Source organism: Xyrauchen texanus, chromosome 35 (assembly GCF_025860055.1).
Source record: "Xyrauchen texanus isolate HMW12.3.18 chromosome 35, RBS_HiC_50CHRs, whole genome shotgun sequence".
In the NCBI taxonomy this organism is placed as follows: Eukaryota; Metazoa; Chordata; class Actinopteri; order Cypriniformes; family Catostomidae; genus Xyrauchen; species Xyrauchen texanus.
Window position 1 is genome coordinate 25,006,361 of NC_068310.1, and position 27,802 is coordinate 25,034,162.

The 27,802-nt window shown below is 39.1% G+C and overlaps 1 protein-coding gene across 1 annotated transcript in view; it reads right to left on the minus strand.

Moving 5' to 3' along the window:
- Positions 1-27,802, minus strand: part of LOC127628726 (disco-interacting protein 2 homolog B-A) — an 84,776-nt gene that overhangs the window by 2,326 nt on the left and 54,648 nt on the right. Inside the window, exons 2-37 of the mRNA XM_052105564.1 lie at positions 25,935-26,006; positions 24,100-24,219; positions 23,370-23,495; positions 22,199-22,438; positions 20,707-20,844; positions 16,602-16,721; positions 15,975-16,172; positions 15,762-15,853; positions 15,573-15,683; positions 15,355-15,478; positions 14,705-14,814; positions 14,517-14,619; positions 12,935-12,999; positions 12,759-12,852; positions 12,498-12,617; positions 12,257-12,371; positions 11,844-11,983; positions 11,533-11,669; positions 11,365-11,445; positions 11,039-11,166; positions 10,519-10,633; positions 10,043-10,244; positions 9,580-9,692; positions 4,892-4,972; positions 4,667-4,790; positions 4,394-4,515; positions 4,196-4,307; positions 3,968-4,077; positions 2,358-2,488; positions 1,899-2,067; positions 1,590-1,760; positions 1,414-1,475; positions 1,278-1,335; positions 902-976; positions 405-579; positions 22-145 (exon numbers count right to left, since the gene is read on the minus strand). Coding sequence (XP_051961524.1) covers positions 22-145; positions 405-579; positions 902-976; positions 1,278-1,335; positions 1,414-1,475; positions 1,590-1,760; positions 1,899-2,067; positions 2,358-2,488; positions 3,968-4,077; positions 4,196-4,307; positions 4,394-4,515; positions 4,667-4,790; positions 4,892-4,972; positions 9,580-9,692; positions 10,043-10,244; positions 10,519-10,633; positions 11,039-11,166; positions 11,365-11,445; positions 11,533-11,669; positions 11,844-11,983; positions 12,257-12,371; positions 12,498-12,617; positions 12,759-12,852; positions 12,935-12,999; positions 14,517-14,619; positions 14,705-14,814; positions 15,355-15,478; positions 15,573-15,683; positions 15,762-15,853; positions 15,975-16,172; positions 16,602-16,721; positions 20,707-20,844; positions 22,199-22,438; positions 23,370-23,495; positions 24,100-24,219; positions 25,935-26,006 — 4,378 coding nt within the window. The remainder of the gene's footprint in view (positions 1-21; positions 146-404; positions 580-901; positions 977-1,277; positions 1,336-1,413; positions 1,476-1,589; positions 1,761-1,898; positions 2,068-2,357; positions 2,489-3,967; positions 4,078-4,195; positions 4,308-4,393; positions 4,516-4,666; positions 4,791-4,891; positions 4,973-9,579; positions 9,693-10,042; positions 10,245-10,518; positions 10,634-11,038; positions 11,167-11,364; positions 11,446-11,532; positions 11,670-11,843; positions 11,984-12,256; positions 12,372-12,497; positions 12,618-12,758; positions 12,853-12,934; positions 13,000-14,516; positions 14,620-14,704; positions 14,815-15,354; positions 15,479-15,572; positions 15,684-15,761; positions 15,854-15,974; positions 16,173-16,601; positions 16,722-20,706; positions 20,845-22,198; positions 22,439-23,369; positions 23,496-24,099; positions 24,220-25,934; positions 26,007-27,802) is intronic.

Consider the following 27,802-nt stretch of genomic DNA (forward strand, 5'->3'; position numbering starts at 1 on the left):
CATAAGTATTATTGTTCTTACCTCTCAGCAATGCTTCGATGCGTCCGAGACACTGACGTCTCAATGTCAATGGGGTGATAACGCAAACCTCGCAACTCCAGCGTTTCATCCAGCGAACCCACCACAAACAGAGCATCATGGCGATCTTTTGGAAGATAAATGGCAAGAACATTTTGAATGTGAGAAGGTAAACATTTAAATGGATTTCAAAATGATGCTAATTTCATATTTACTTCCTATAGAAAATACTCAATCTGAACACGATCATCTGTCTTTCCTGTTTAATCACTTCTCACCCAAATTAGCATTTTACATTATTTAATTCTATTATATAAATGGACTGCAACATAAAAAGCATATAAAATATTTGTATTAGGCTAAACCATCTGCTCTATACTACAAACCTCCACTGGCATCCAGTAGCTCCGTCCTCTTGACAAAACCCAGATACCCAGTTCTGGCCCAGAGTGTCTCGGTCTCTCCAACACTCAGTTGTGTGTTGAAGTGGTCTGCCTGGAGGCTCTCCTCTCCATAGATAGTGTAATAACCACTGGCATTGTGAGGACCATTCACCCAGATCTGGGAGAAAGAAAAAAAAACATCAAAAACTGTCAAAAAATTATGATAATGTCAGTCTGGAAAAATATGGTTCGAAAATTGTGTAATAGGCTCAATGCAACGCACTACACATTGTTGAAACGTTGTATGTGTGTGAAAAAAGGGACACATACTAGGAGGTACATAAACAGGGGGAATACATGCATTAGCATTTGACAGTGCAATACAGAATTGAACATGCGGTACAAACAAAACAAATTCATAAAAGGAGGAATCCGTAATGTGTAACCTATTTACATTACAGAGAATATGTGTGTGAATTCTAAAATATATGTTTCATCACCTCGCCGAGATGAGAGTCTCCTAGTGGTCCTCTAGTCTCTGGGTTCACAATGATCACTCGCACTCCAGGAAGAATCTGAGGTAGTGAATAGAAAACAATATGGGGAAAAAAAAAAAAAAAAAAAAAATCAACATCTTCGGGATTGTTCACACAGAATACGTTTTTACTGCTTCTGCGCTGCTTTTCAATTGTTTTTCTAGGTAAACATGCATTGCATTTATATATACTGAATATATAAATTATATTTCTAAAAATTGTGATTTGTCATTTGTGGAATTGGGGTCAAAGGAAATCTTGGCAGGGCAGTTAAAAATCTAAACTCCTCACCCAATCAGGCCAGCTGAAATAAATACTTGGGACAGAAAGGCAGACTTACAGTGCCAGACTCCATCAGCGGCAGACTTTGAGGAGCTCCTCTCTCCACCAGTCTCACTCTATAATAGAGAAAGAACGACAATGAAACATTCAGGCATGTAATGTGCTGCTTTCACACCATCACTGGACTGACATACCTGTCGTGCCGGAGAGACTTCATGTCTACATAAACAGTGGATGGGTCTGGACCAGCAGTGCCCTGAAATGGCAAAAGAAAGGAAAAAGTGATATACAAACAAAGCTCTACTCTTGTGTCACAGTAATCCAACACAACTTTATGGCATGTGCAGTTGACGCAATGTGTTTTTTTAACCTGTAGACAGATGGCCAGGTTGACTCTGGCACCAAAAGCAGTGCTCACTGCGCGTGGAGACAGGCCCAGGTCTTTGAAGAGCTTGGAGAATGACTGTGTGAGTGCCAAACGGGGTCTCTCTTCTGCTATGACGACACAGCTCCTTACACATGATAGGTTCACGCCGCGCACCTGCACATACATCCCTCGTCATCTTTTATAGACACTTTTCAGTCTCTGTTTACTTTGACAATCCCTTTCTGAAAGTTATTTTTCTCAACATTAAGTCCTGTGATTGAGTACTTGTATGTCTGCATCTTGTTCACTCACCTTCAGAGCTTCAGTCTGTGTGCCAAGGCCCTTGGTGCAGATCTCCATGACTGAGTAGGAACAGAAGGTGTCTCTGATCTTATACTGACTAAGCGTGCTTAACCACAGGGGCAGAGAGGTCTCCAATTCCATGGGAGGAATCAGGATTGACTGGTGACCTGAATAAACACTAGATACAGAAAAAAATATTCTATAAATTAGGTCCAGTCACAAAAGTTGTCAAAATTTCCAGTGACAATTAATTCTTTCTATTTCCACTAAGAGCAAAATACTAAGCGACATCAAGCCATAGCTAATTAAACATAGACAATTTTACTTTACCAAGTGAGCAACAAAAGTGTCCTGTTGTGTACTTCTTGTTGCAGTCATGGCTCATTAGGATAAAAACTCAAAAGATATGATTTAGAGTGTAGTGCCTGGCTAGGACATGGTCTAAGAGGTTTTACTGTGTTATACTACCTAGATAGACACCACAGCACAAAGCCCAGGCCGCAGTAGGGGTCCAGGCAGATGGCAATTTGTCTGGAAGAGTACAGCTCGCACTGCAATTTGATGGATCGACACAAAGCACTGACCGCTGAATGAGATATCTGAAAGAAACAAAACAAAAGCAAGCTTTTACACACTTGAGGAGCAAACACTCAAGATAAAGTTCAGAAAATGGATGTTCACGTTAAGTTTAAATGGACACTTTTACATTTCCAGGATTGGAACGCACAAGTAAACTAGGCAGGGTACACTTCTATTGCAGTTTGTTCCAACAGCAAAAGAAAAAACCCAGTATTACGTTTCCACAACTTTCAGAAAGAGGAAATCAGAGACCCTGTTTACACATGGTATTAAGATGTGTCTCAGGTGACATGTGGTCAGGTATGACCACATGTGAACCGATCACCAAAAATGAGAGAGAGCGATGGATTACGGGTCAGAAGAGAGAAAGATGCCATCAGCTTTATTTGAAACATGTCTAGTTAATATAACACAAAGAAGTGTTATAAATATACACTAAATAATAAGAAAATGCGGAATATTGGAAATGACAGAAACACATCATCTCGTGAAAGGGTTACATTGCATAAATTAAACAGATGCACTCTCAATAAAAAAACACTCTGACACGCTGGTGTCAGGAGCACAACCTCTCCCTCAACGTCAGTAAAACCAAGGAGCTTGTAGTGGACTTCAGGAAGAAATGGAGCACCGGTGGAGAGAGTCAGCAGTTTCAAGTTCCTCGGTGTCCACATTACAGACACATGGTCCGTCCACACTGAGGCCGTTGTGAAGAAGGCTCACCAGTGCCTCTTCTTCCTGAGACGGCTGAGGAAGTTTGGAATGAACTACCACATCCTCACATGGTTCTGCACTAGTACTGTAGAGAGCATCCTGACAGGCTGCATCACCGCCTGGTACGGTAATAGCACCGCCCACAACTGCAAAGCCCTGGAAAGGGTAGTGCGAACTGCCAGAAACATCATCGGAGGTGAGCTTCCCTCCCTCCAGGACATATACACCAGGCGGGATGTGAAAAAAGCTCGGAGGATCATCAGAGACTCCAGCCACCCGAGTCATGGTCTGTTCTCACTGCTACCATCAGGCAGGCGGTATCGCAGCATCAGGACCCGCACCAGCCGACTACATGACAGCTTCTTCCCCCAAGCTATCAGACTTTTGAACACTTGATCTATCAGGATCAATAATTAGCACTGCACTTTATTAATCTATAATCTGGAGATGGACTGTCAACATATTCTCCTCAATACAACTACTTATATATATTTCATATACTCTTTACTTATTGTATTGTATATTCTATATAGTGTGTATTGTTTACTGTAAAATGTCTCGTCACTGTCATGACTGCTATGTTGCTCGGAGCTGAACACAAGAATTTTACCTACTGTTGCTCTTGTGTACATGGTAGTGTGACAATAAAGTGATTTGATTTGATTTGAATAAACAAATTGATTTTCCAGTAATAAATCTGAAAGCAAAGGTAGTGTTGTGATGGACACTTCTAAAGCAAACACATTAGGAATGAGACTAATTTGATGAAAAGATGCAAGACTTGCCTTAACTCCAGTCAGCATGCCTGTGGTGGACACACTGAAGTCCAGGTAGGCCAGCATCTCTGCAGTGGGTGGCTTATAGATGTGAGGAGGCCGTTTCCTGGGAAGATCATCTGGCACACACAAGATCAAGGATACTAATCTTAAAAATCTATTTAGTACAGTTGTTAACTCAGTATTACAGCTTCTTTAGAATGCAAACATGATAATACCAGACACTAATTTCAGTACCTGTGTCTATGATGTTTGGCAAAGTCTTCACATTCACACAGGCTGCTGCTTCTTTAGACCGTAAAATCTTCATAAGGGTCTGAGTTGTGAGGATGCAGGCTGCTTTGCTCACCTATTGTGCCCCACATTTGACAATCAAATTTATATGGTATGCATATGCAATATAAAATCTTAAATGTACAGTCTGCTCAGACTCACATCTATGATCATTCGGACAGTGGGTAGTGTGGCAGCAAGGTTCTGTGGGTGAGGAGGCCTGACGGTGACCGGAATACAGCCGGCATACAGACAACCATAGAAGGAGGCTATTAGATCTATGCCTTAAGGAAAGAAGGAAATATGATAAATGCCAACATCTCACACCAGCATTCAATTCAAGTCAAAAATCTTTAATCAAATCTAGTTTCACTGAATAGCATCTATCCACTATTACACTTTTTTTATTATTAAAGAAGGGACAGGAGTCATTACCAGGAGGGTAAAGCAGTACTACATTGTCTCCAGTGTTAATTCCTCCTCTTTCCAACAAAGCTGCAGTTATCTTTTCAGCTCGCTTGTGCAGCTGAGAACATGTGACGGAGCTCACTGCTACTCCCTGCAGGCCAAGAAAAGGAACAATACAGAACAGTTTCAGCACAGAATGGGCAGAGGGCTTGAGTAATTGATCGGTGTGATAGGGGGTTGTATGTGTCTCACCTTTGCATTAAGAAGCATATAGAGGATGTGATCAGGATCATTCTGTGCCCTCCACTGCAGTGCCTCGGACAGGAACTGGTGCTTTAGGATAGAAGAGAACAAATCTCAAATATCACCAATTTTGACCTTAAAGGGTTAGTTCACCCAAACATTACAATTATATGATCATTTACTCAACCTCATATTGTTCCAAAACCGTATGACTTACTTTCTTCCGTGGAATACAAAAGGAGATGTTTGGCAGAATTACAGCTGCAGACACCATACACTTTCATTGTATGGAATAATAGGCAATGAATCCGAATAGAGACTGAGACTGAATATACAGCCTTTTGTGTGCCATAAAAGAAAGAAAATCATAGGTTTAGAACATTTTGGCTGAACTATCTCCTAACCAAACTTTAATACCCATAATAACCAGGGATGGATTACCGACCAGGCCAATGGGCCCAGGGGCCCTTGACTGCCCGGAGGGGCCTGGGTTTTAAGGTTGCGCAATCCAGTTTGGCGATCCCCCCGTTCGAAAACCCATCAACAATGAAAACTAACCCCCCAAACATCCCCCATCAACAACTTTTGGAGGGGGGCCCTTCGAGATAATTGGCCCTGGTGCCTTTGCAAGTCATAATCCGGTCCCTGATAATAACAGGAAAGCACAAGTCAACCCACAACACTATTTCAGCAAACAAATAAAATATAACACAAAATCATAAAAAAAGAAAACAAAGCCTAAGGTTCATAATATCAAGGCAGGATGATAGTTCACATGGATTGCATGTCTTTACACACACACATAGCAGTTCTATTGCAGGATGCAATTCGTGCAGGCAGTGGATAATAATAACCACACCATGCAGCGTAAAGGCCCATGCACACTTCCTGCGAAATCGAAGAAAGAACAGGTGTGATGTCATTTAGAACAAAATCTGGCCGACCGCTAATTCCCGATCACTCAGTTAAATATATCCTGTCACAAAGTCGCTAATTCACTACTATGTCTACAAACGGCTGTACAAAACTTATTTTTGGATCTGAGTGAAGAACGAAATAGCACTTCTCTGCGAGTGTGCTGAGGCCTTAAGTGTGTGTTGTAGTGTTTCCAAACACTAATCCTACTTATAAAAGTTGAACCAAAGTACTCAGCATTCTTTAGTTAATATAACAGCTATTTTGGACCATATTCCAGTTGAATACACTGCTAAACATGATCCTGGTTCAAAAATGAAGATAGGAAGAGATCCATTCAGATAAATCTATCACTTTATGTGCTCTTTTTGTCTCAAGCCCCTAAGAATGCTGTTTTTGTTGTTGTGGCTGCTATCGATAAGGATTCAAAGCTCAGCACACAGATAGCAGAGCATTGCTGGCATTCAGACTTACCATGTTAGTGGGCCACACACAGAGCTAGGGCCCCCCATATGAGGGAGAAAGACAGACCACAGCACAAGCTTAAAGGACATGAGAGATATTCTAGTCATCCTTTATTCTCTTTAAACACTATCTGCACTGAGCTAGATTTAATGGCAACATAATTTAGGCCAGTTCTGATTGTGGAAACCAAAAAAGGTCTGGGGCTAACCAGAGGCTGGAAACTTGTTTTTATATAGTTATTACGGAGTAGTATAATAAGAGTTATAATTGTAGTTACTAGTTATTTAACGATTATAGAGATGTTACTGACACAACTATAATTAACAAATGTATTACTATTATGGAGTCATTACTGTAATTGCATATCTACATGTCAGGGCTCCAGCCTGCAACTAAAATAGTCGCATAAGCAATCAAAGTAATTGATTGTAGAGGTTGACCGATATAGGATTTTGTCGATACCGATAACTAAGTTGGGAAGACAAGCCGATAACCGATTAATCAGACGATAGTTTTTAAAATTGATACTGAATGAAAAAACAACATTTAACGTAGGGATGCACCGATACCACTTTTTCTCTCCCGATCCCATTCTGATAAGGGTAATGTCAGTATCGGCCAATACTGATCCAATACCAGTGTTTGTTGCTTTCAATAACGCGCTGGCGCTGTGCGTACATTTAATATATTTACTTATTAAACATAGCCTTTTGTGGTTCACAGAGCTATTGCACATCTTCAAGTGAGGGGTCATTAATGTGAAACTAGGGCAAACTAGTGAATTGATGTGTCTTATGCTTTTTAAAAATGCTTCAATAAGATTCAATTATATTTTTGTTTGTATTATGCGCTGTTACACTCGTTTAAATTCTCCAAGAAACTCGTCACACACAAACACACAAATCACTTGATTATCTCATTAAAATTACAAAAATACGTATTACTGTGAGGATAAAAAAATGAAATAAAATCAGGTGTGTTTCTGATTTGTTTATGTTTCTCTTGACTGCATGAAGATATTTTTCTCAAATCTCTCACTACCTTTAAATATACAACTTAGCTGGCTAAAGCATAACTGTAACTGTATATAAACTAATACATTAATACATTTTATTTAAACATTTGTGTAGGACTTGCATGTTTTTGTCACATTGTTCTAACCGCTTGAGGATAGCTTTAATGTTAGCATCCTCTCAGCCTTGTCTGAAAACATACTGCTGTTCTTTACTAATGCAGCATCTATTCAAGAAATGAATTACTTTATAATGATCTGACAACATGTACAGTATACATACCTTTTAGTTGTAGGCGTTTTAAATCTGCATTAATCAGCTCCATGCAGTGTTCCGCTGCATTCAACGTGCAGTCTCACGTGTCAAAACAACCACCATGAGGCATCAGTGACAGTTTCTATTTTGCCTCTAGAGGCCACTCTCATACTGTATTATGACAGCGTGCCCTTCCCAGCCGCTCCAGCACCGGACACAACGGGGGAAAAGTATCGGTGTGGATTTTTGCAGATAATCGATAGTTCCAGAAATTGTTATCGGTGCCAACTAATCGGCAAAACAGATATATCGGTCGACCTCTAATTGATTGCGACAACATTTTTACATCTAGTCACCATTAGCGACACTCAGGTTGTGTGCGTTCATATGCGGTTTGGTCAGATATCTTGTGAGCTTTTGAATTCATCTTTATATCGTGCACCAGTGTGTCTTGAGCTTCTTTTCACCCATTCTGTTTCTGACGAGCTTGCTGCACCGCAAGCAACAACAAACCCAGTGCGAGAGTCATGAACAAATGGCTCTTCTTTTACTAATTACTAATCTTTTCATGAATCATCCAAAAAGAATTGAGGGTTTTAACTCAGGAGCTCAGGTTAGCAGTTTGAATCAGATTCATTTTCTCAGCAAATCAGCCATCAGTGAGCTCACAACTGGGAGTGCAGACATTAAAAATAAGAGTCCCATGTTTTGGGGCTTCTTGATAATTAAAATTCCCGTATTGTGTACCACTTTTTTTTCCTTCTGGTAATTATATATTTGGGAATGGAGTAGCACAATAAACCGCATCTGGGATTTTAGTAAATTTGCACTCTTGTTGTCTCTGTCTGGGCCATCCTAAAAAATAAGGTAATATATATATATTACCACCAGCCTAATATTGTGTAGGTCCCCATCGTGTCTCCAAAACAGAGCCAACCCGCATTTTGAACCAACTGCAGATGATACAGAGATGAGTGATTCAACAATCATCCATGTGATTATCTAATCAGCCAATCGTGTAGTGGCAGTGCAGTGCATAAAATATGCAGACACGGGTCAGGAACTTAAGTTAATGTTCACATCACCCATCAGAATGGTGAAAAAATTTGATCTCAGTGATTTGGACCATGGCATGATTGTTGGTGCCAGATGGGCTGGTTTGAGTATTTCTTTAACTGCTGATATCCTGGAATTTTCACACACAACAGTCTCAAGAGTTTATTTTATTTATGGTTCCAACTGACAAATTATACGGTAACTCAGATAACAAATCTGTAAATTGTGGTGAGAAGAATAGAATCTCAGAATGTTATTCTGAAATGAGGGTTGGCGCTGTTTTGGCGGCACGAGGGGGACCTACACAATATTAGGCAGGTGGTTTTAATGTTGTGACTGATCTGTGTATATATAAAATCAAGATTTTGACACTTAGGACAATTGAGGGGCTTGCACACAACTATTACACAAGGTGCAAACATTCATTGATGCTCAATAAGACAACAAACTACTATATGCATACTATATGTAATATCTGTAATGTAGATCCTGAAGAGCAGTACTAAATAAAAAATATATATATTTTATATTTGTATAAACTATGAAAGGGGTGTGAACATTTATGAGACAAAAGGGAATGTAAACTTATCTACTCAACTATATATACTGTTTATTAAGCCTTAGATTAATGGGTTATCAGTTGTCTTTTTTATTCTTTGGCTGTCTATCTTGTTTCTGAACAGCAATCTAAATCAAGCAATTCTGTGATTTGGTGACCAAAAACAGCCATTTGGCACCTTAATGTTTCAGTTTAGGAGCTAATGGCTCCCAAGTAATTTTTTAGTCTGGAGCCCTGCATGTCCATGCAAAACAGGTCAAGATTGTTGTTACAGCAGGTTAAACTGTGTTTACGTTGCTAACACATTTTAGGCCTCTAGATTTAGGCAGAACAATCTATATCTATTTTGGGCTTACTAAAGCGACGTAATTCAGTAATCTTGCCCTGTAAATATATCAATGTAATTTTTTGGTCCTTTTAAATCATTCACTCACCTTCCTGGATTGCTCTTGGTCATCAAGGAGCCCAAGGTCTCTCCCAGCAGCCTGTGCTGTCCTTTTTCCTGCCACCAGGTTGCCTACCATGATGGAGGCCGGACCCACTCCCACTTTAAACACAAGTATGAGATAAAAAGCAACTTTTAAGACAAAGAATACCATTTAAACTATCCTCTCTTAAAGTCCTCTCATCATTAACTCACCCCATATTGTTCCATTTAACCATGTGACACCCTCAGTCACCATCTACTTACATACATTTTTGAAAACCTGACAACAGTCAACAAATGGTGACTAAGGCTGTCATTCATCCAAACACCTCCTTTTGTGAGACGGTGAGTAAATGATGACAGAATTAAAAATTTTTGGGGTGAAATATCCCTTTTACATAAAGCTTGAGGTAGTGTGATGTAGAACTGCTGTGTTTCAGGCTTTTGATTTAGATACAAAAAAACAGTACCTGGTTGCTTTTGCCTTGGTTTTGGAAGGTTGGTAACACATGTATGAGGGCACATCAGAATGTTGCATGGGTGAAGAGAGCCATCCAGGAAGCGCTGCTTGGTCTCGGATAAATGAATACCACCCAGGTGAGTTTTGGGTAATGTGTTAGCAGGTACTAATGCCAAGCAATACAACCCCACCTGGTGGATACTGTCTATTGCCTATGGGAAAGGAAGAAAGCAGATACAGAGACGATTTATTATACCAATCACTGGAAAAGCCAGGGTCAAAATCTAAAATGGAAACACCTGAAATTGTCCATTTATTATTGTTATATGCCTCATTATGTTAAGATAGTCAGCTCAGGTCCATTAGCTTGAATTATCTACTTTGGAGTAAACAAAATGACCTACATTGGGAGAACAGTAAATCAGTCTGAGATTAGGAGAGGACAATGCTGTGAATAAGAAGAATGATTCAAAAGCTGTAAATTACTTGTAGGACTCTGCTCATCCATTGAAAACTGTCCTCTTCACTGGCATCAGGTCTCTGCTCTGCCACAATCACTATTCTCTCATCATAGAACACAGTGACGGAAAGCACAGCAATCCTGCACGGATGACAAACACTCTTAGAGGTCATTCACACAGAACATGTTCTTGCATTTCATTTGCGCTATTTTAAGTTGATTGTCTATGCACACATACCAGATGGACATTGTGGCCACATTCATTACACTCGAGATTCTTATCCCACCCCCAGCTTCATCGTATTGGTCCATTGTTTAAAAACTAACACCGTGTTAGTTTAACTATTTTTAACTTGACAAAAACATAACAATAATGACACTTAAGCATAACCACTAAAATATTAAAACTAAAAAACCTAACTAATCAACCAGTTGAACATCCTGCCCCATCCCTACTTAGGGACACATCACCCAACCAGACTGGGATACAGAAACAGACTTGAATTTGATTGTGTTTTGGTTGTAGATTTTTTGCGTCATTCATACCTCCCTCGATAGACGGTTTTGACCGGCTCAACTGCCAGAGCTGTGGCCACCAGGTCATCTGCATTGTGTCTACGTGCACTGACTGAAAGCAGACCCTCTATCTTCCCCACCACAAACACCAAACTTCCCTGAGGGCACAGAGAACAGTCAGTTACTCAATAAAAAGACATAATGCTGTGTCACAAATCTAATTAGCTGTGAGTACAGATGCTGTTTTAATTTTTGCTTCACTACAAACAAGACAATAATAAAGGGTGTGTTTTAATTAGCTCTTAAAACCTGAACTGCTTCGTAAATGCAATCAAGCCTGCAACAACATTACTTACTGGACCCACAAAGCCCAACAGTCCAGTCCGTGTGAAGGGAACCTCTCCTATAGGGGTACCACCTGAGTTTACAGGTATTACCTGCAGCCAATCAGAATTCATAGAATTATCGTAAATGCTTTATTTCTGTGCATTGCTTACACAAAACATATTTTTTGGTTTCCATACCTCAAAAGTGTTCTTTGTCACTCCTGGTAGGCCATAGTACATGGTGCCTCCAGCACGTGAGTTCAACACTATCTCTCCAATCTCATCAGTCTTACAGAGCATGGGAGGCCCATCAGGCTTTATAATACACATCAGAGCTGTGAGACAGAAAGACAACAAAAGACATCTCTTATTTGAGATCCACAACAACAGAGTTTGACAGTTCACATATTACTTTCATAGTGGCAATTACAGTTTCAAACTCAGAGACTGCTCACCATGTTAACATGATTTTCAGTGAAATGTTAAAAAAGGTTTTTGCAGTGTCTCACCTCCAGGCATAACATGGCCTACATCCTGCACAGTAAGGGCAGAGTTCTTATCCTCAGTGTTGACACGGATTACGCTGTGACTGAGTCCAGCCATAGAGAGTATGGCCCTGGCAGGGAGTGGAGCACCATGGGCACCAGGCCTAAACACATCGAGATGGTTTTAAAGGAAGGTAAGTGTACAGTTACATCAAAAGTGGTCAACCATTAAGGCTTACACAGTATTTACTCAAAATGCAACATTTTTTAAAAACAGAAACAGAAATTATTTATTGACAACTTTGTTGGTACACTTCTAGACTATGTATAACTGGATAAATATAGGCAGATTAATCATTAATATTTTCATATACAATATACAGCAATAAGTGTGCACAGGTACATTGATGATGGGCATCAAGGACTGATGCATGTACCTGCGGATGGCCACAGTCATGGCCTCTGTGGATGAAGCATATGGGCAGATCATCTCTGGCTTCAGCCCATGAGACTGGAAGACGTTCAAAAATGCATCACACGAAGACACTGACCCTAAAACAGAAATATCATCAGGATAGATCTGCATTATTAAGTATATAGCCAAGTGTACTTCAGGCTCAGAAGTCTGGGACGACTAAAACACGTAGACATTTGAGCATGTTTAGTTTATTCACTCACAGGGATTGGCTCCATCAGCTACAATCAGCATGCGTAGAGAGGACAGATTGGTGTCCTTCTGATCTTTGTGAGCCATCATAGCCCAGTGAAGGTCCCTACATTTAACCAAGGCCACACGAGCTGTGTACACACAGAAAATAAATCTTTAGATATTCTGCCGTATTACTATTCATATTTTTATATTATGATTTGCCTCTTTTTATTAATCTTTTTACACAATCCACTTGATCAGTGTCATATGATTATGCACATGTTGTGTACCTTTGTGAACATGAACTCTCTGCACCCAGGACAGTGGACAAGCCTTCATGACAGCATACGGCACACTAATAGTGTGGATACGATTCATGACACTCTGTAAGAATGCACAAACATATGAGGTCCGGCAGGTCTACAGGTGTAAAACCTGAAGTAACTTCAAGGAAATTTAAACCCACCGTGAGCACTCCATGCCACAGGCCTGTGTCTTTCTTAAAGTCCAGGACATTAACCAGTGTTTCTCCTAAGAATAAGAACAGAACATTTAAAGGTTGTTTATCACTCAGACACAAGAGATGAGATGTGACACTTGGATTCCAGTCAGACTGGCAAATATTGAATTACTTGCAACCTTGAGCTGATAATTTGATAAGTTTTTCACTGTGCAATTATTTGATAAACAATAAAATAAAAGGAAATGTTCCTATTATTCTGATGGTACTACACTGCACACTACTGTTTAGAAGAATAATCTAATGACATACTGTACAGTACAACAAGATTCAAAGGTTTGGACACACCTCACTGAATGTTTCTCATCATATTAAAGATCTTTTGATCTTAAAGTAAGGGTTCACCCAAAAATGAAAATTCTCTCATCATTTACTCACCCTCATGCCATCTCAGATGTGTATGACTTTCTTTCGTCTACAGAACACAAAAATTGATTTTTAGAAAATTATCTCATCTTTGTTAGTGCATTTAATGCAATTGAATTGTGGCCAGAACTTTGAAGTTCCAAAAAATCATAAAGGCAGCATAAAAGAAATGTATGTCTTCAGAAGCGATTGATAGGTGTGGGTGAGAAACAGATAAATATTTAAGTCCTTTGTTTGTTTGTTTTTTACTAAAATGTCTACATCCACATTCTTCTTCTGTTTTTGGTGATTCAAATTCTTTGTGCACATTACCACTTACTGGTCAGGAAGGAGAATTGATAGTAAAAAGGGACTTGTATACCGATCCGTTTCTCACCCACACCTATCATCTCGCTTCTGAAGACATGAATTTAACCACTGGAGTCGTATTGATTACTTTTATGTTGCCTTTATGTGCTTTTTAGAGATTCAAAGTTCTGTCGACCATTCACTTGCATTAAATGCACCAACAGAGCAGAGATATTCATCTAAAAATCTTAATTTGTGTTCTGCAGAAGAAAAAACATCATACACATCTGGGATGGCATGAGGGCAAGTAAACAATGAGAAACTTTATTTTTGTGTGACCTATCCCTTTAAATGCTAGAAATTAGTTTTGCAGGCAAATATAAAGAGCGCGCCTCTGTTTAGATTTCTTTAAAAAACTAAAAGGTAAATAATTTTCCAAATGAATGAGTTGAAATGGCTAGTGAAGGAAGATAGTGAACTCCATCAAGAGCAAAGAGTGACCAATTTGAAGAAGATAAAATAAAGAATAGGTTTGATTGGTTTAAAATTTGTGGTTACTACATATTTTCCATACTTCAATCTGTGTAATTTCATAGTTTTCATGACTTAACTGTTATTCTACAATGTGAATTTTTTTTTTATATAAAAGAATGTCCTTACATCTTGAGCTCTATTGTGTACGAGGCTATGATTTTCTGCTATTAACATTTTATGCTCAAGTATGTATAAAACACTTGGATATTTAGTCAGCATGGTTTATTCAATAAATCTTTAAGGCCTAATTCTGACACCTTGAAGAGTCATTCAATGTTGTGCTGTTAAGATAATAGGAATTTTTAAGTGGGTTAAGCTAAAGTAGAGAAGTACCACTCACCTTCACAGTAATTGCAAGCCTGCGTTAGAGCCTGACTGTGTGTCAGCATTGAGATTTTAGACACAGCCACACCCATCACAGTACCCTCCTTACTAGCCTTGTACTGATAACATACAAAACACAGAATTAGAGAGATAAAATGGTATGTATTCACCCCTACACACAAATGCTTGCCTGTATACACTCACCTCTATGTAAGCAGTGTCAGTGTTTGCCGTGGGTATGTGTGGCTGCCAGTCCTTGGATGGTTTTGTGAGATACTTAGTATCAGTGACCACCCATTTAAGCCGAGGCCATCCTGTAAGAAAACATACAACATTCTGGCTAATATCAAACTGCAATTCAATGGTTTACAAAGAGACCATTAGGCTTTCCACACTACGCTCAACCCTGGGTTAAGTAATGTTTCACAACTGTATTTTGAAAGGTGGTTAGCGCCGCTTTTAAATGGAAATTTGTGCATTTGGCATATGTTTTTATTCAAAGTGGCTTACAGTGCACTGAAGGTACACATTTAATCAGTTTGTATGTTCCCTGGGAATCAAACCCATGAATCTGCCATTGTTAGTGCCATGCTCAACCAGATCTGAACTACAGGAACCCTAGGTAATGAAGGGTCTGGGTTTGAACCCTGCATTATAAAGTTTGAATGGTTAGCGCTGCAAAATCGGTGCCAAAGGTATACAGTACGGATTACTCTCCAAGGATGAAGTTTGAACAATCAACAGTGTGAAACAAATAAAAATATGATATAAATGATATTTTTTTAACCCCAATTGTTTTACAGCTAATATTAATTGGCTGGGTCATAAAATAAGAAGTGCAATGGGAAACTAACCTTTAAATTGCATTATTTCTCCATTAGGGGTCTTTGGCAGTCCTTTAAGACACACTTCACTAGTAAGAGCAAGGCCCACACCACAGCTTCCCAACAGGAAGCCAATCTGCTGACTTCCTGCATCCTAAAAATCACATTAAAAAAACATGTGAAACACTTCAACTATTAGCTAATTTATTATGTTTCATGGGTTATTTATATATTATGTTTAGCCAAACCTTTTGGGACAAAGGCACTTCTATTGGGACAGGAATGACCTCAGCAAGAAGACACCCATAGAAGGCCACCCAGAACATCCCGGGGTCACTGTTGGGATACACCAATGCCACCTAAAAGGAGAAACATGGAGAATAAAAAGCAACAATGACCTGGCTAGAAGCTACATAGTATGTGCTTAAATGTGTTACCCTGTCTCCGGGCTTCAGTACTGGGTCATTTTTTGTGCCCAGTTTATTTAGCAGTGTGTATGCCAACTTCAGACTGCGACTCCAAAGTTTACCTTGAGATCACAGGATGGATATGATATTATGAAGGACGCATTAATAAAAAAAAATATATTTATATATTTGTGATACAGACTGAAAATGGGTAGATTAATTCAGTCTAGTGTGATATCTCACCATAGGTGAGGGTGTAGAGCGGTTTGCCGGTGATGTCCAAGGTAGTGAGAGCAGGGCTCTTGGCCTGTGTGGCTCCCCAACGTGCCAGTGCAGCCTGAAGGGCCGGTGGCCAGTTACTGACCACCCCCAGCGGTTCCCCCTTAACTGGAATAATCTGTCGGCCCTCTGGTCTGGGTGTGTTAGGATCTGGCTGAGGAACTGGGGAGGAGAAGAAAGAATGTTGGATGTTCATGATGATACATCTAGCCCCAAGACTACTTTAGAGTGCAATATATTATTTATGGTTATATGTTAAAGAAGCTGAAGACCCTATAAGTGTAATATGGGACTAAAAAGACTTGAATGTTTAGCTCAGTATTGAGCAGGCCAAGTCGGAATATGTGTCCTATTTTATTATTATTTATCTTCATTATTATTAATTCATTTTTTATTATTTTATTGTATTTCTTTTAACAATTTAGGTGCTGACTTTGAGAATGAGAGTGGTAGCTGAAAGCATAATTAGTCATAATATTTTATCTATGTGTAGAACTTCGTAAAAGATCTTAGTGGAGTGCTCTTTGGAATTCTTAGGAGACATTTCTGTAAACACAGAAATGATAATAAATAAAAATTTTAGCTTCATACCTTCCACAATCTCTTCAGAGTCATCCAGGAAGAACTCACTAAGTGGAGGCCGTTTGGGTCTCTTCAACGTATTGAGCAGCTGCTGAATTTTAGTGGAGACACGACTATGTACTGGAACACCTATTAATAAAGATATTCTCAATCAATTCTTTAGAGGACAGGAAGATTAGCTTTTCAAAGAAAACCACATGGAACGCCCTCAAATGTATTCATGGTTTAACTTAAATGTATATTTGAGTCCTCTCAAATATACATACTGTCTGTAACAAACATACTGTGTTGTCCATTATCTATTATAGTGACAAAGGAGTGATTCATTTAAAAACAAGTTTATCACAAACAGATAATCTTAAACAAACAGGTAAACACACAGAAACAAACAGGATCAGTTTGGGAGGACAAAACCACTGTGACACTACACTGCACCCCCCTCCCCCAACCCAACAACACACCTTTTCCAACAGTCAGATGAGCATTAATCCATGAATGAGAAGGAAGCAAAACCTTAAAGCGTTAGCAGAACCACATGATAACATGTCAATTTAGACCCTTTTTAAAATACATGATCAACAGGAAGTGGTTTATGATTCTTATTTAATAAGTGAATAGCAAAAATGATCGGAATTCATAAGAGTGGTGATGCTGAAATCACTAAACCAAAACTGAAATCAGTAGCAGGGTTATGGAAGTACAAAAGGCTATTTAAAATTAAATAGATTCAGGCCTACTAGACCTCCTTGTTTAAGCGTTAAAGAATGGCTTAACTGTAAAAGCCTTCCCTGTGCCTTCCCAGTGTCATTTCAACATTTATTTTTTCCTTGCCAAATTATGAGAAATACTACACTACTACCAAACTTAAACAGAGTTCCCATTATGGTGGCTTGGGTAGCGCAGCGTGTATTGAAGCTGACTACCACAAGTCACAAGTTTGAATCCAGGGGGTGCTCAGTGACTCCAGCTAGGTCTCCAAAGCAACCAAATTGGCCCGGTAGCAAGGGAGGGTAGAGTCACATGGGGTAACCTCCTCGTGGTCACGATAAGGGGTTCTCGCTCTCAATGGGGTGCATGGTAAGTTGTGCATGGATCGCAGAGAGTAGCATGAGCCTCCACATGCTGGGAGTCTCCACGGTGTCATGCACAATGAGCCACGTGATAAGATGCGCAGATTGATGGTCTCAGAAGTGGAGGCAACTGGGACTTGCCCCCCACCACCTGGATTGAGGTGCCACCGCAAGGACCTACTAAGTAGTGGGAACTGGGCATTCCAAATTGGGGAGAAAAGGGGATAAAAATGTAACTGACTAAGAAAATGAAAAAAAGAGAGAGTTCCCACTAGTTTATATCAGATGTTGTAGCATATACTATGTGTGTGTGTGTAATTTTATATATATATATATATACAAACACACACACACACTCACCTAAAGGATTATTAGGAACACCTGTTCAATTTCTCATTAATGCAATTATGTAATCAACCAATCACATGGCAGTTGCTTCAATGCATTTAGCGGTGTGGTCCTGGTCAAGACAATCTCCTGAACTCCAAACTGAATGTCAGAATGGGAAAGAAAGGTGATTTAAGCAGTTTTGAGCGTGGCATGGTTGTTGGTGTAATGGTGTGGGGGATGTTTTCTTGGCACACTTTAGGCCCCTTAGTGCCAATTGGGCATCATTTAAATGCCACGGCCTACCTGAGCATTGTTTCTGACCATGTCCATCCCTTTATGGCCACCATGTACCCATCCTCTGACGGCTACTTCCAGCAGGATAATGCACCATGTCACAAAGCTCGAATCATTTCAAATTGGTTTCTTGAACATGACAATGAGTTCACTGTACTAAAATGGCCCCCACAGTCACCAGATCTCAACCCAATAGAGCATCTTTGGGATGTGGTGGAATGGGAGCTTCGTGCCCTGGATGTGCATCCCACAAATCTCCATCAACTGCAAGATGCTATCCTATCAATATGGGCCAACATTTCTAAAGAATGCTTTCAGCACCTTGTTGAATCAATGCGACGTAGAATTAAGGCAGTTCTGAAGGCGAAAGGGGGTCAAACACAGTATTAGTATGGTGTTCCTAATAATCCTTTAGGTGAGTGTGTATATGCACTCACCTAAAGGATTATTAGGAACACCTGTTCAATTTCTCATTAATGCAATTATGTAATCAACCAATCACATGGCAGTTGCTTCAATGCATTTAGGGGTGTGGTCCTGGTCAAGACAATCTCCTGAACTCCAAACTGAATGTCAGAATGGGAAAGAAAGGTGATTTAAGCAATTTTGAGCGTGGCATGGTTGTTGGTGCCAGACGGGCCGGTCTGAGTATTTCACAATCTGCTCAGTTACTGGGATTTTCACGCACAACCATTTCTAGGGTTTACAAGGAATGGTGTGAAAAGGGAAAAACATCCAGTATGCGGCAGTCCTGTGGGCGAAAATGCCTTGTTGATGCTAGAGGTCAGAGGAGAATGGGCCGACTGATTCAAGCTGATAGAAGAGCAACTTTGCCTGAAATAACCACTCGTTACAACCGAGGTATGCAGCAAAGCATTTGTGAAGCCACAACACGCACAACCTTGAGGCGGATGGGCTACAACAGCAGAAGACCCCACCGGGTACCACTCATCTCCACTACAAATAGGAAAAAGAGGCTACAATTTGCAAGAGCTCACCAAAATTGGACAGCTGAAGACTGGAAAAATGTTGCCTGGTCTGATGAGTCTCGATTTCTGTTGAGACATTCAGATGGTAGAGTCAGAATTTGGCGTAAACAGAATGAGAACATGGATCCATCATGCCTTGTTACCACTGTGCAGGCTGGTGGTGGTGGTGTAATGGTGTGGGGGATGTTTTCTTGGCACACTTTAGTGCCAATTGGGCATCGTTTAAATGCCACGGCCTACCTGAGCATTGTTTCTGACCATGTCCATCCCTTTATGGCCACCATGTACCCATCCTCTGATGGCTACTTCCAGCAGGATAATGCACCATGTCACAAAGCTCGAATCATTTCAAATTGGTTTCTTGAACATGACAATGAGTTCACTGTACTAAAAACGGCCCCCACAGTCACCAGATCTCAACCCAATAGAGCATCTTTGGGATGTGGTGGAACGGGAGCTTCATGCCCTGGATGTGCATCCCACAAATCTCCATCAACTGCAAGATGCTATCCTATCAATATGGGCCAACATTTCTAAAGAATGCTTTCAGCACCTTGTTGAATCAATGCCACGTAGAATTAAGGCAGTTCTGAAGGCTGAAAGGGGTCAAACACAGTATTAGTATGGTGTTCCTAATAATCCTTTGGGTGAGTGTATATATATATATATATATATATATATATATATATATATAAATATATAATTTTTTTAAATTATATTCCTGAAAATTAATGGGAATAAATACTCGATTAATATATCCTTAAATATTTTTTTTTTTTTTTTAAATCTCTCATTACTTACTCCACCTTATTCCATCCCAGAAGTATATGACTTTCTTTGTTCTGCTGAACACAAACAAAGGTTTTTAGAAAAATATTTTAGCTCTGTTGGTCCTCACAATTCAAGTGAAAGGTGCCAAAATTTTAAAGCTCCAAAATGCCATAAAAGTAATCCAAAAGACTGGTGTTTAAATCAGTTTCTTAAGAAGTAATATAACATGTGTGGGAGAGAAACAGATCAATATTTAAGTCATTTTGTATTTGCAAGCTCCACTTTTGCATTCTTCTTTTGTTTTGGCAATTCAAATTCTTATTGCATATCGCCACCTTCTGGACAAGGAGGAGAATTTTGAGTAACAAAGTGCTTTTTGTTATCTGATACCGATCCGTTTGTCACCCACACCTATCAGATCACTTCTGAAGATGTGGATTTAACCACTGGAGTCATATGGATTACTTTTATGCTGTCTTTTTGTGCATTTTGAAGTTTCAAAATGTTGGCACCCATTTACTTGCACATCTGGCATGGCATGGGGGGTGAGTAAATGATGTGAGCATTTCAATTTTTGGGTGAACTATCCCTTTAAACTGTATATGTGTCAATGCCTTTGTTTCCTGCAACTCAGAGCTGTGATGTATGTGCTGGCCGTACCGCCGGCAGTGTCCATCATACTAGAGCGACTCAGGCCACGGTTCATGCCCTTCACTGCTATGTTGGGTGGCAGATCCCCTCTGGAGTTTCTCTCCTGAGGCACAGAGGATGTGACATCAGGCGGAACACTGCTGCTCTCTGCATTGAGGAAACATTACAGCAGTGATTCAGAGAGTATTAAACTCATGACATACACAGCTGAAACAACAGGTTTGAAGAGTCAGTTTAAACACAGACTGATAGACTATTTTGAAAAATATTACAAAATTTAACTGAAATTCAAATAACAGATTTCCAAAACATTAACATTTTCAATAACTTCCTTTGTTGTACATACATCTTAAAGAATTTACAATATTTCAAGATTTAATTTAACCTTCTGTACGTAAATTAACAATTGACTAGGTGTGTCACTGAACAACAAAACTGAATTTTAACAAGAAATTAGAATTACGATGAAACCTAAGAGTGAACTACTTCTGACTTTAATGTAGCTCTGAACAGCCCTCGAAGTCCACCCGTCAGTTGTTATCGCCACACTCTCTGCTTTTTTCAGACCATCTGTCACATTTGCTTTAGCTTCGCTGTACAGGGCAGGAATTACCTCCTGACTAAAGTGCGGGCGTGACGGAATATGGTACCTGGGCTCCAGTACCTTAACCAATTTCTGAAATCCAACATTGTCGACAACAGATAATAGTCTAATGACTTTTGTGATAAAAACTCTGATGCACCTGGTTATTTCTTTAGCTTTTGCATTTGACTGAGACCACGTTGAAGCAAAACTACATTGTATAGATGTTTGGCCTTCTTTCACACTCTTTTTTGCACCCAGTTGCAGGAGTTTGTCCTTGTGGTGCCGTTTTAAATGACACATATTTGTAGTGTTCGCTGTTGTGTATAACAGTGTTTTTTTACAGTATTTACACACCGTTCGTATTTTGTATGTTTGTTTTTTACCGTCCTCCAGTCGAGTGACTGGAAAACTAAAATGCTGCCAGACGTCAAACTTATAAGTGGACGGGGCATCCTCCATTTCAATTTCTGTTTCAGCCGAACTCATTTTGCCCTGCTACAGCTCCGTTCAAGCGATTTCTGTGAATGCACGCATGACGCAGGTGCAGAGTAGTTTGCATGTTGGAAGCTCAACCAATAGGATAAAACTGTTGTCATCGTACCACGATATATCGTTACACCCCTAGTTCACTTTATGGAAAAAAGACGCAATAAAAGTGAATAGTGAATGAGACTAAACTTCTGCTTAAAAACTCCTTTTGAGTTCTACTAAAGGAAGAAAGTCATACGGGTTTGAAAAAATATAAGGGTGAGCCAAGTATGACAGAATATTCATATCTGATTGAACTATCCCTTTAAATAGTTCTTATATAAGTGTGATGCAACTAAAAAACTGCAACCCTACTGTGTGGTAGTTGTGTATGATCCAGTACCTGTACATGCATGCGAATATGTGTGACTCATTATTCTGCAGTACCTATGCGGGTGTGTGCCATCACGTCAGCCAGTGTGCTGGTCTGCCCTTGGCTGTGGTTGTGGATTTGAGTTTTGCTTTCTCCGTGAGAGAGCGTGGAGGAGGCAGAAGAGGAGGTGGAGGAGCTCTGGACAGAGCGGTTGATCCAGTACTCAGAACTCTGGAGGTTCTGTGCCAGCATTGCACTTATGGCAACCTGGCGCCTACGCAGAGAGCCCTCGTCCTCTGATGTTGATGATGTATCTGTAGACAAATGTATTTACAAATTAGAAAGGTATTTATATAGAGAAATAAACAATCTTACAGATAAAAACGCATATGTGATATGGCATTTTAGGAGAAGGGTAATGCACTGACATAGAAAGTTTTGCATTATGACTGATAACCAATATGCTGACAGATAGCCTATTATAAAATATCTGTAATGTTTATCCAGTTTAAAAAAATAAAAAATAAAAACACCATCCACACTAAGTGAAATAATATGTCAGACAGCAAAACATTTATTGTACAGTGTAAAAGATAGATAACTGTTTGGTAACTTAAGAAATCTGGCAAAGGAAATGTCTAAAAAACAAATTAAGTTCTGAAGGTCTCTGCTTTAAATATCTATTAAAACCTAATCAAAACCAATATGTAATTAAAAAAAAAAACAACAACATTATTTATGGCAAATACCAATATAGTCACCAATATATCCTTAGAGCATACCTAGATCATATACAATTCTCTAAATAAGGTTCCCACAGCATTTGACCAATTAATTTCCATGACTGCTCAAGTCATTCATGAATACTGGATAAGGATAAAAAAAAAAAAAAAAGAATTGTGCACGCACAAACAGCTATTTCTAGCCAATTAAATATGTCAGAGCTGAGCATAACTAGCAAAATTATAAATCCACAATAGAAATTGTGACTTTTTAAGATTTTAATAATTTCCATGACTTATCCAGGCCTGGTTATCAAAAAGTTTTAATTCTCTGATATTTCTCCAGCTTGTCCTTGACCATGGGAACCCTGCATATATCAGGTGGCTCTTTCCTCATATTAAGACCAGGATGTGCTTTCAGGCATTGTGTCTGCCTGTACATTCTGTCTCTGAGACCCTTCTATCAGTGGGATTTGGACAGGAGCAGCAGCAGCAGAAGGCTTGTGGGTGATGCAAGACCCACCAGGAGGAGTGCAATTCTCTGCAGGAGACTGGGCAAAAGCTGAACGGCGCTTGGTGGGCATGGGAAGGGCCATTTTCTCCTCTCTATGCCTGGCCAGAGCAGCCTGCACGGCCTCTGTGTGAATATCTGGCAGACCAACACAGCGTGACGAAGAGAAGAGGGACAGAAGGGTATGGAAAGACAAATGAAAAGATTAACAATAACACAATGGCACATGACAGGAGGCATATGAGACATCCAGTAATGTCACCGAACAGTGATTACAGTTACTAAACTGACTCATGTAGAGACAAAGTATTCTCTCTATGCTGGTGACAAACACATTAAGTGTTTGCACTGAATCTCAATGCAAAAATATTTTTTTTAATCAGTATTTCTGCTTTTTTTTTTCCCCAAGTTGAAATATTTAAATATCCTTAAAACAAGATACATTTAATGAATATGATGTTGAGCCTTGTTCTTAGAGAATATATCATAAATTAAGCATTTGTATTATGCCATTGGCATATATAAGAGTATATTGTCTGAAATCACAATTTTGCATCTAAAGTAAGTTTATCTTATTTTAAAAATGTGTAGATATTTTTACTTGAAAACAAAATAAAATTAAGTATTATGTAAATTATTCTATGTAGTGTTTTATGTTACATCACATGCATTTGTTAGAGCTTGGCCAGAATCACTTAAAACAAAAGATGTACACTGTATATGATGAACTGAATTTCCTTACCTGACCTGTAGCGGTCATCCCGTGCTCCTCCGCTGCGGTGAGCTCTGTGTTGCCGTGGGGCTGGAGTGGGCCCAGTGTTGGGGTCTGAAGAAACACCCGGGGTCAACTGGATATCCACATCTGCAAAGATCACAGCTCATTAAACAAACTAATTTGTACACAACACCACAGAAAGGGTTCCCACACATTTTGACAGATACATTTCCATAACGTTTCCAATCATTTGTGAAAACTGGATAAGAACGTTTACAAATAAAAAAAAGCCAATTAAACATTTTAGAACTGAAATTGTTAAATTGAATTTGTACGATTTCATTAATTTTCAAGATGCTTCTTGGCTTGGTAATCCAAACTTTTGAAAGACCCCGGTATTTCCAGGAACCACTGGAGTCGTTTGGATTACATTTATGCTGCTATTGTACTTTTTGGAGCTTCAATTTCTGGCAACCATTCACTTGCATGGACCAACAGAAATGAGATATTCTTCTAAAAATCTTCCTTTGAGTTCTGCAGAAAAAGTGTCATACACATCTGGGGTGCAATGAGGGTGAGTAAATGTTGAGAGAATTTTCATTTTTATGTAAACTGTTCCATTTATTTCGGTTAACATAAATCTCCAAATGCATACACAGAAACATTGATATTTGACACTTACCATTGATGCTATAACTATTATGCACCAATTACCAGTTGGACAAAAAAAAAACCAATAAAAATCCAATAAAGTCACAATTTTGTTTCTAATACAGCATAAAGGTAGGTTGACTTTATACAAATGATGCAGGCTGGTGAGGAGCAGACGATAGGGGGTGAACTTTAACTTCAAAGCACTAAAATGGCACCTTTGAAGACACACTACCATATTTGACATCAGGGGTTTCGACTGAGAACATATCATATCTATGCATTAAACGTGTCTTTCAATGCATACCAATTTCACATCAGAAGGATGAAATTGAACCTATTAAGTAAACTGTGATTTTGCATCCTTAAATGTCAAAGCAATAATGTATTTATGGAACAAGCAAGTCAAAGTTGATGTCACTGAACTGTCACAATGCACAAATATAGTGAACTCATCTCTTGTGAACAGGCAGGAAAGATCCAGAGACCAGCAGCTGGGTGCTAACTGAGGATATAATCTGAATTGATTGGGTTCCTCAAAGATTCCAGATAAGGAGATGGGTTACTATTGGCTGTTTTTTGCTGCAAGACAACATTTTTAAGTGACTCTTATTTTTAAGTGTGGTCTTTTGATGTAGCGAGGGTTCGTACAGCATTTACACAACTCTCAACTGATGTCTCGCACTCATCTGCTGAGAAACAAAGCAGGTGAAGTTCTACAGACTATCATCACTAGGATACAATGCAGATACAAAAACATAGTAGTATCCTGAATGCATCATTTATAGAATAACGATAAAATAGTAAGACATAATTAATGCAACTTGAGAGATGTCACATATCTACACCATATTTTTCAGCTGGATTCAGTTTCACCATCAATGTTAAACACCAGCAAAAACAAAACAAAATTTAACTGTAAAAAACATTGGCTATTTTAAGGGAAAGTTCACCCAAATATTATATAAAATAAATAAAAAATAAATGCTAAATATCTCAGAATGTGTTCCACTGAATATAGTCATGCAGATTTGGAGCAATATGATGGTGAGTAGCCTAAATAATTATAGAATTAAAATTTTTGGACTGTCTTTAACAGACTCTGATCAGTTTGTAGATAACATTGAATGGCATGCAAGAGAGAAGATGCAAAGAGAATAAAGAAAAAGAGAGGGAAACAAGCAGACAGGAAGTCTCGGGGCCTCTCTTACTTTGGGTCTGTGGTACGTGTGGGCACAGCAGTTTCGCTCGTTTCTTTTCATAGCCTTTCTGTGTGATATCACCTGTAGGAAACAAGCAAAAGAACCAACACAATAAGACACAAATAAACACATAAGATGCACATCAGTTTGAAATGTAACAACAACAATCTACAACCACAAGTTGAGCTTCTCAATTACTATTTGGTGAACTCTGCTTGAGAACATTTCTAAATACGTTTTTCATAATTAGTGTTGCCAGTAAATTACCATCTAGTAACCATACTGAGAACCCTAGCAACCACCCACAACACCCTTGTGGCAGCAACTTTTGCACAGGCAAGCACCACTTTTCATTCCGAAAACATCACGCATGTTTCGGTCTTCAGATCTCACAGCTAAAACGTGTTCAGAATGAACATTTGAGTCAAAACCAAACTACAAAAGAATTTGAGCAAAGTCAAACCGTTAGGCAGTGTTAGCTTGTAGCGGATGATGCAGATACCAAGCAACTTCTTAAAAAATGAAGAAAAAACAAACAGCACAAGCCAAAAAACAGAAGGATGGCCATTTGAGTCACGATCACATGGATCCACCTCCATCCTGTTCACTTTCTCTTTTCTCTCTGAGAAGTTTTAGGCCTTGACTAGCACACCCATTAACGCTGTGGGTAAAGTCCACTCTGAGAGCTCCCCCAAAGACACAAGAACCAATGCAAAACAGCCCCCTCACCTAACACTGTTGTGTACACTTTCCTCCTATATGTGCACACGCAGAGGATAGAGCAACAATAAGATTGCAGGGAAGACGGTGAAGAGAGGGGCCACCTGACTTAAGCACGCACTCCAGAGCTCAACAATAATGATGGCCCGGGGCCAGTTAGAGAGAGATTTGTGACAGTTGAAGGATCTGCCACTTGCCATTTGGAGCCAATGCTGTATTGTCCATACATCTTATGTTTATTGACTGCAAACCTAAAGGAATGTTCTGGGTTCAAAACAATTTAAGTTCAGTTGACAGCATTTGTGGCATATATTGGTTACCCTCCCTCATTTGTATATAAAAAACACATGCACAAATCGTGGTTAGATACATACTGGACCTTACATACTGTAAGTGAATGGCGCCAGTTTGTAAATGTTAAAATATAAACTGTATCAAAAATATAGCCACGAGACTTTAACATTATACGTGTTAACGTGATTTTAGTGTAATAAAATATGGGATTCAACAGCATTACACAAGATTAGAATTTATCTGCGTCACGAGATTTAGAGTAAAAAGGACTTACATTTTGATCAGTTTCTTACACTTATCATATCACTTCTGAAGATATGGATTTAACCACTGGAGTCATATGGAGTACTTTTGTTTTCTTTGTGATTTTTGGATCTTCAAAAAAGGTCTGATAACCATTCACTTGCATTGTAAGGACCAACAGAGCTGAAATATTCTTCTAAAAATCAGTTTGTGTTCTGCTGAAGAAAGAAAGTCATGCACATCTGGGACGGCATAAGGGTGAGTTAATGATGAGAGAATCTAGATTTTTGGGTGAAATATCACCCCATTCACCTCCATTGTAAATTCCTTACTTTGACCACAATTTTTGCTTAGAAAACAAAAGTTTATATTCATTTCTGTGAAGAAATGAATTTGATGAATTTGAGCTTAACTTGTACTGATCCTAGAAGATTCCTTTAATGTTAAGTTTGATATTTACTGAACATTGCCACATGTGCTAATTTATATATGTCCCTATCTTGCTAGCTAACATTAAAGGGCACCTATTATGGAATTTTGAAAATTACCTTTCATGTAGTGTGTAACATAGATTTAAGTGAACAAAAACATCCTGCAAAGTTTTATATATGAAAGTTCAC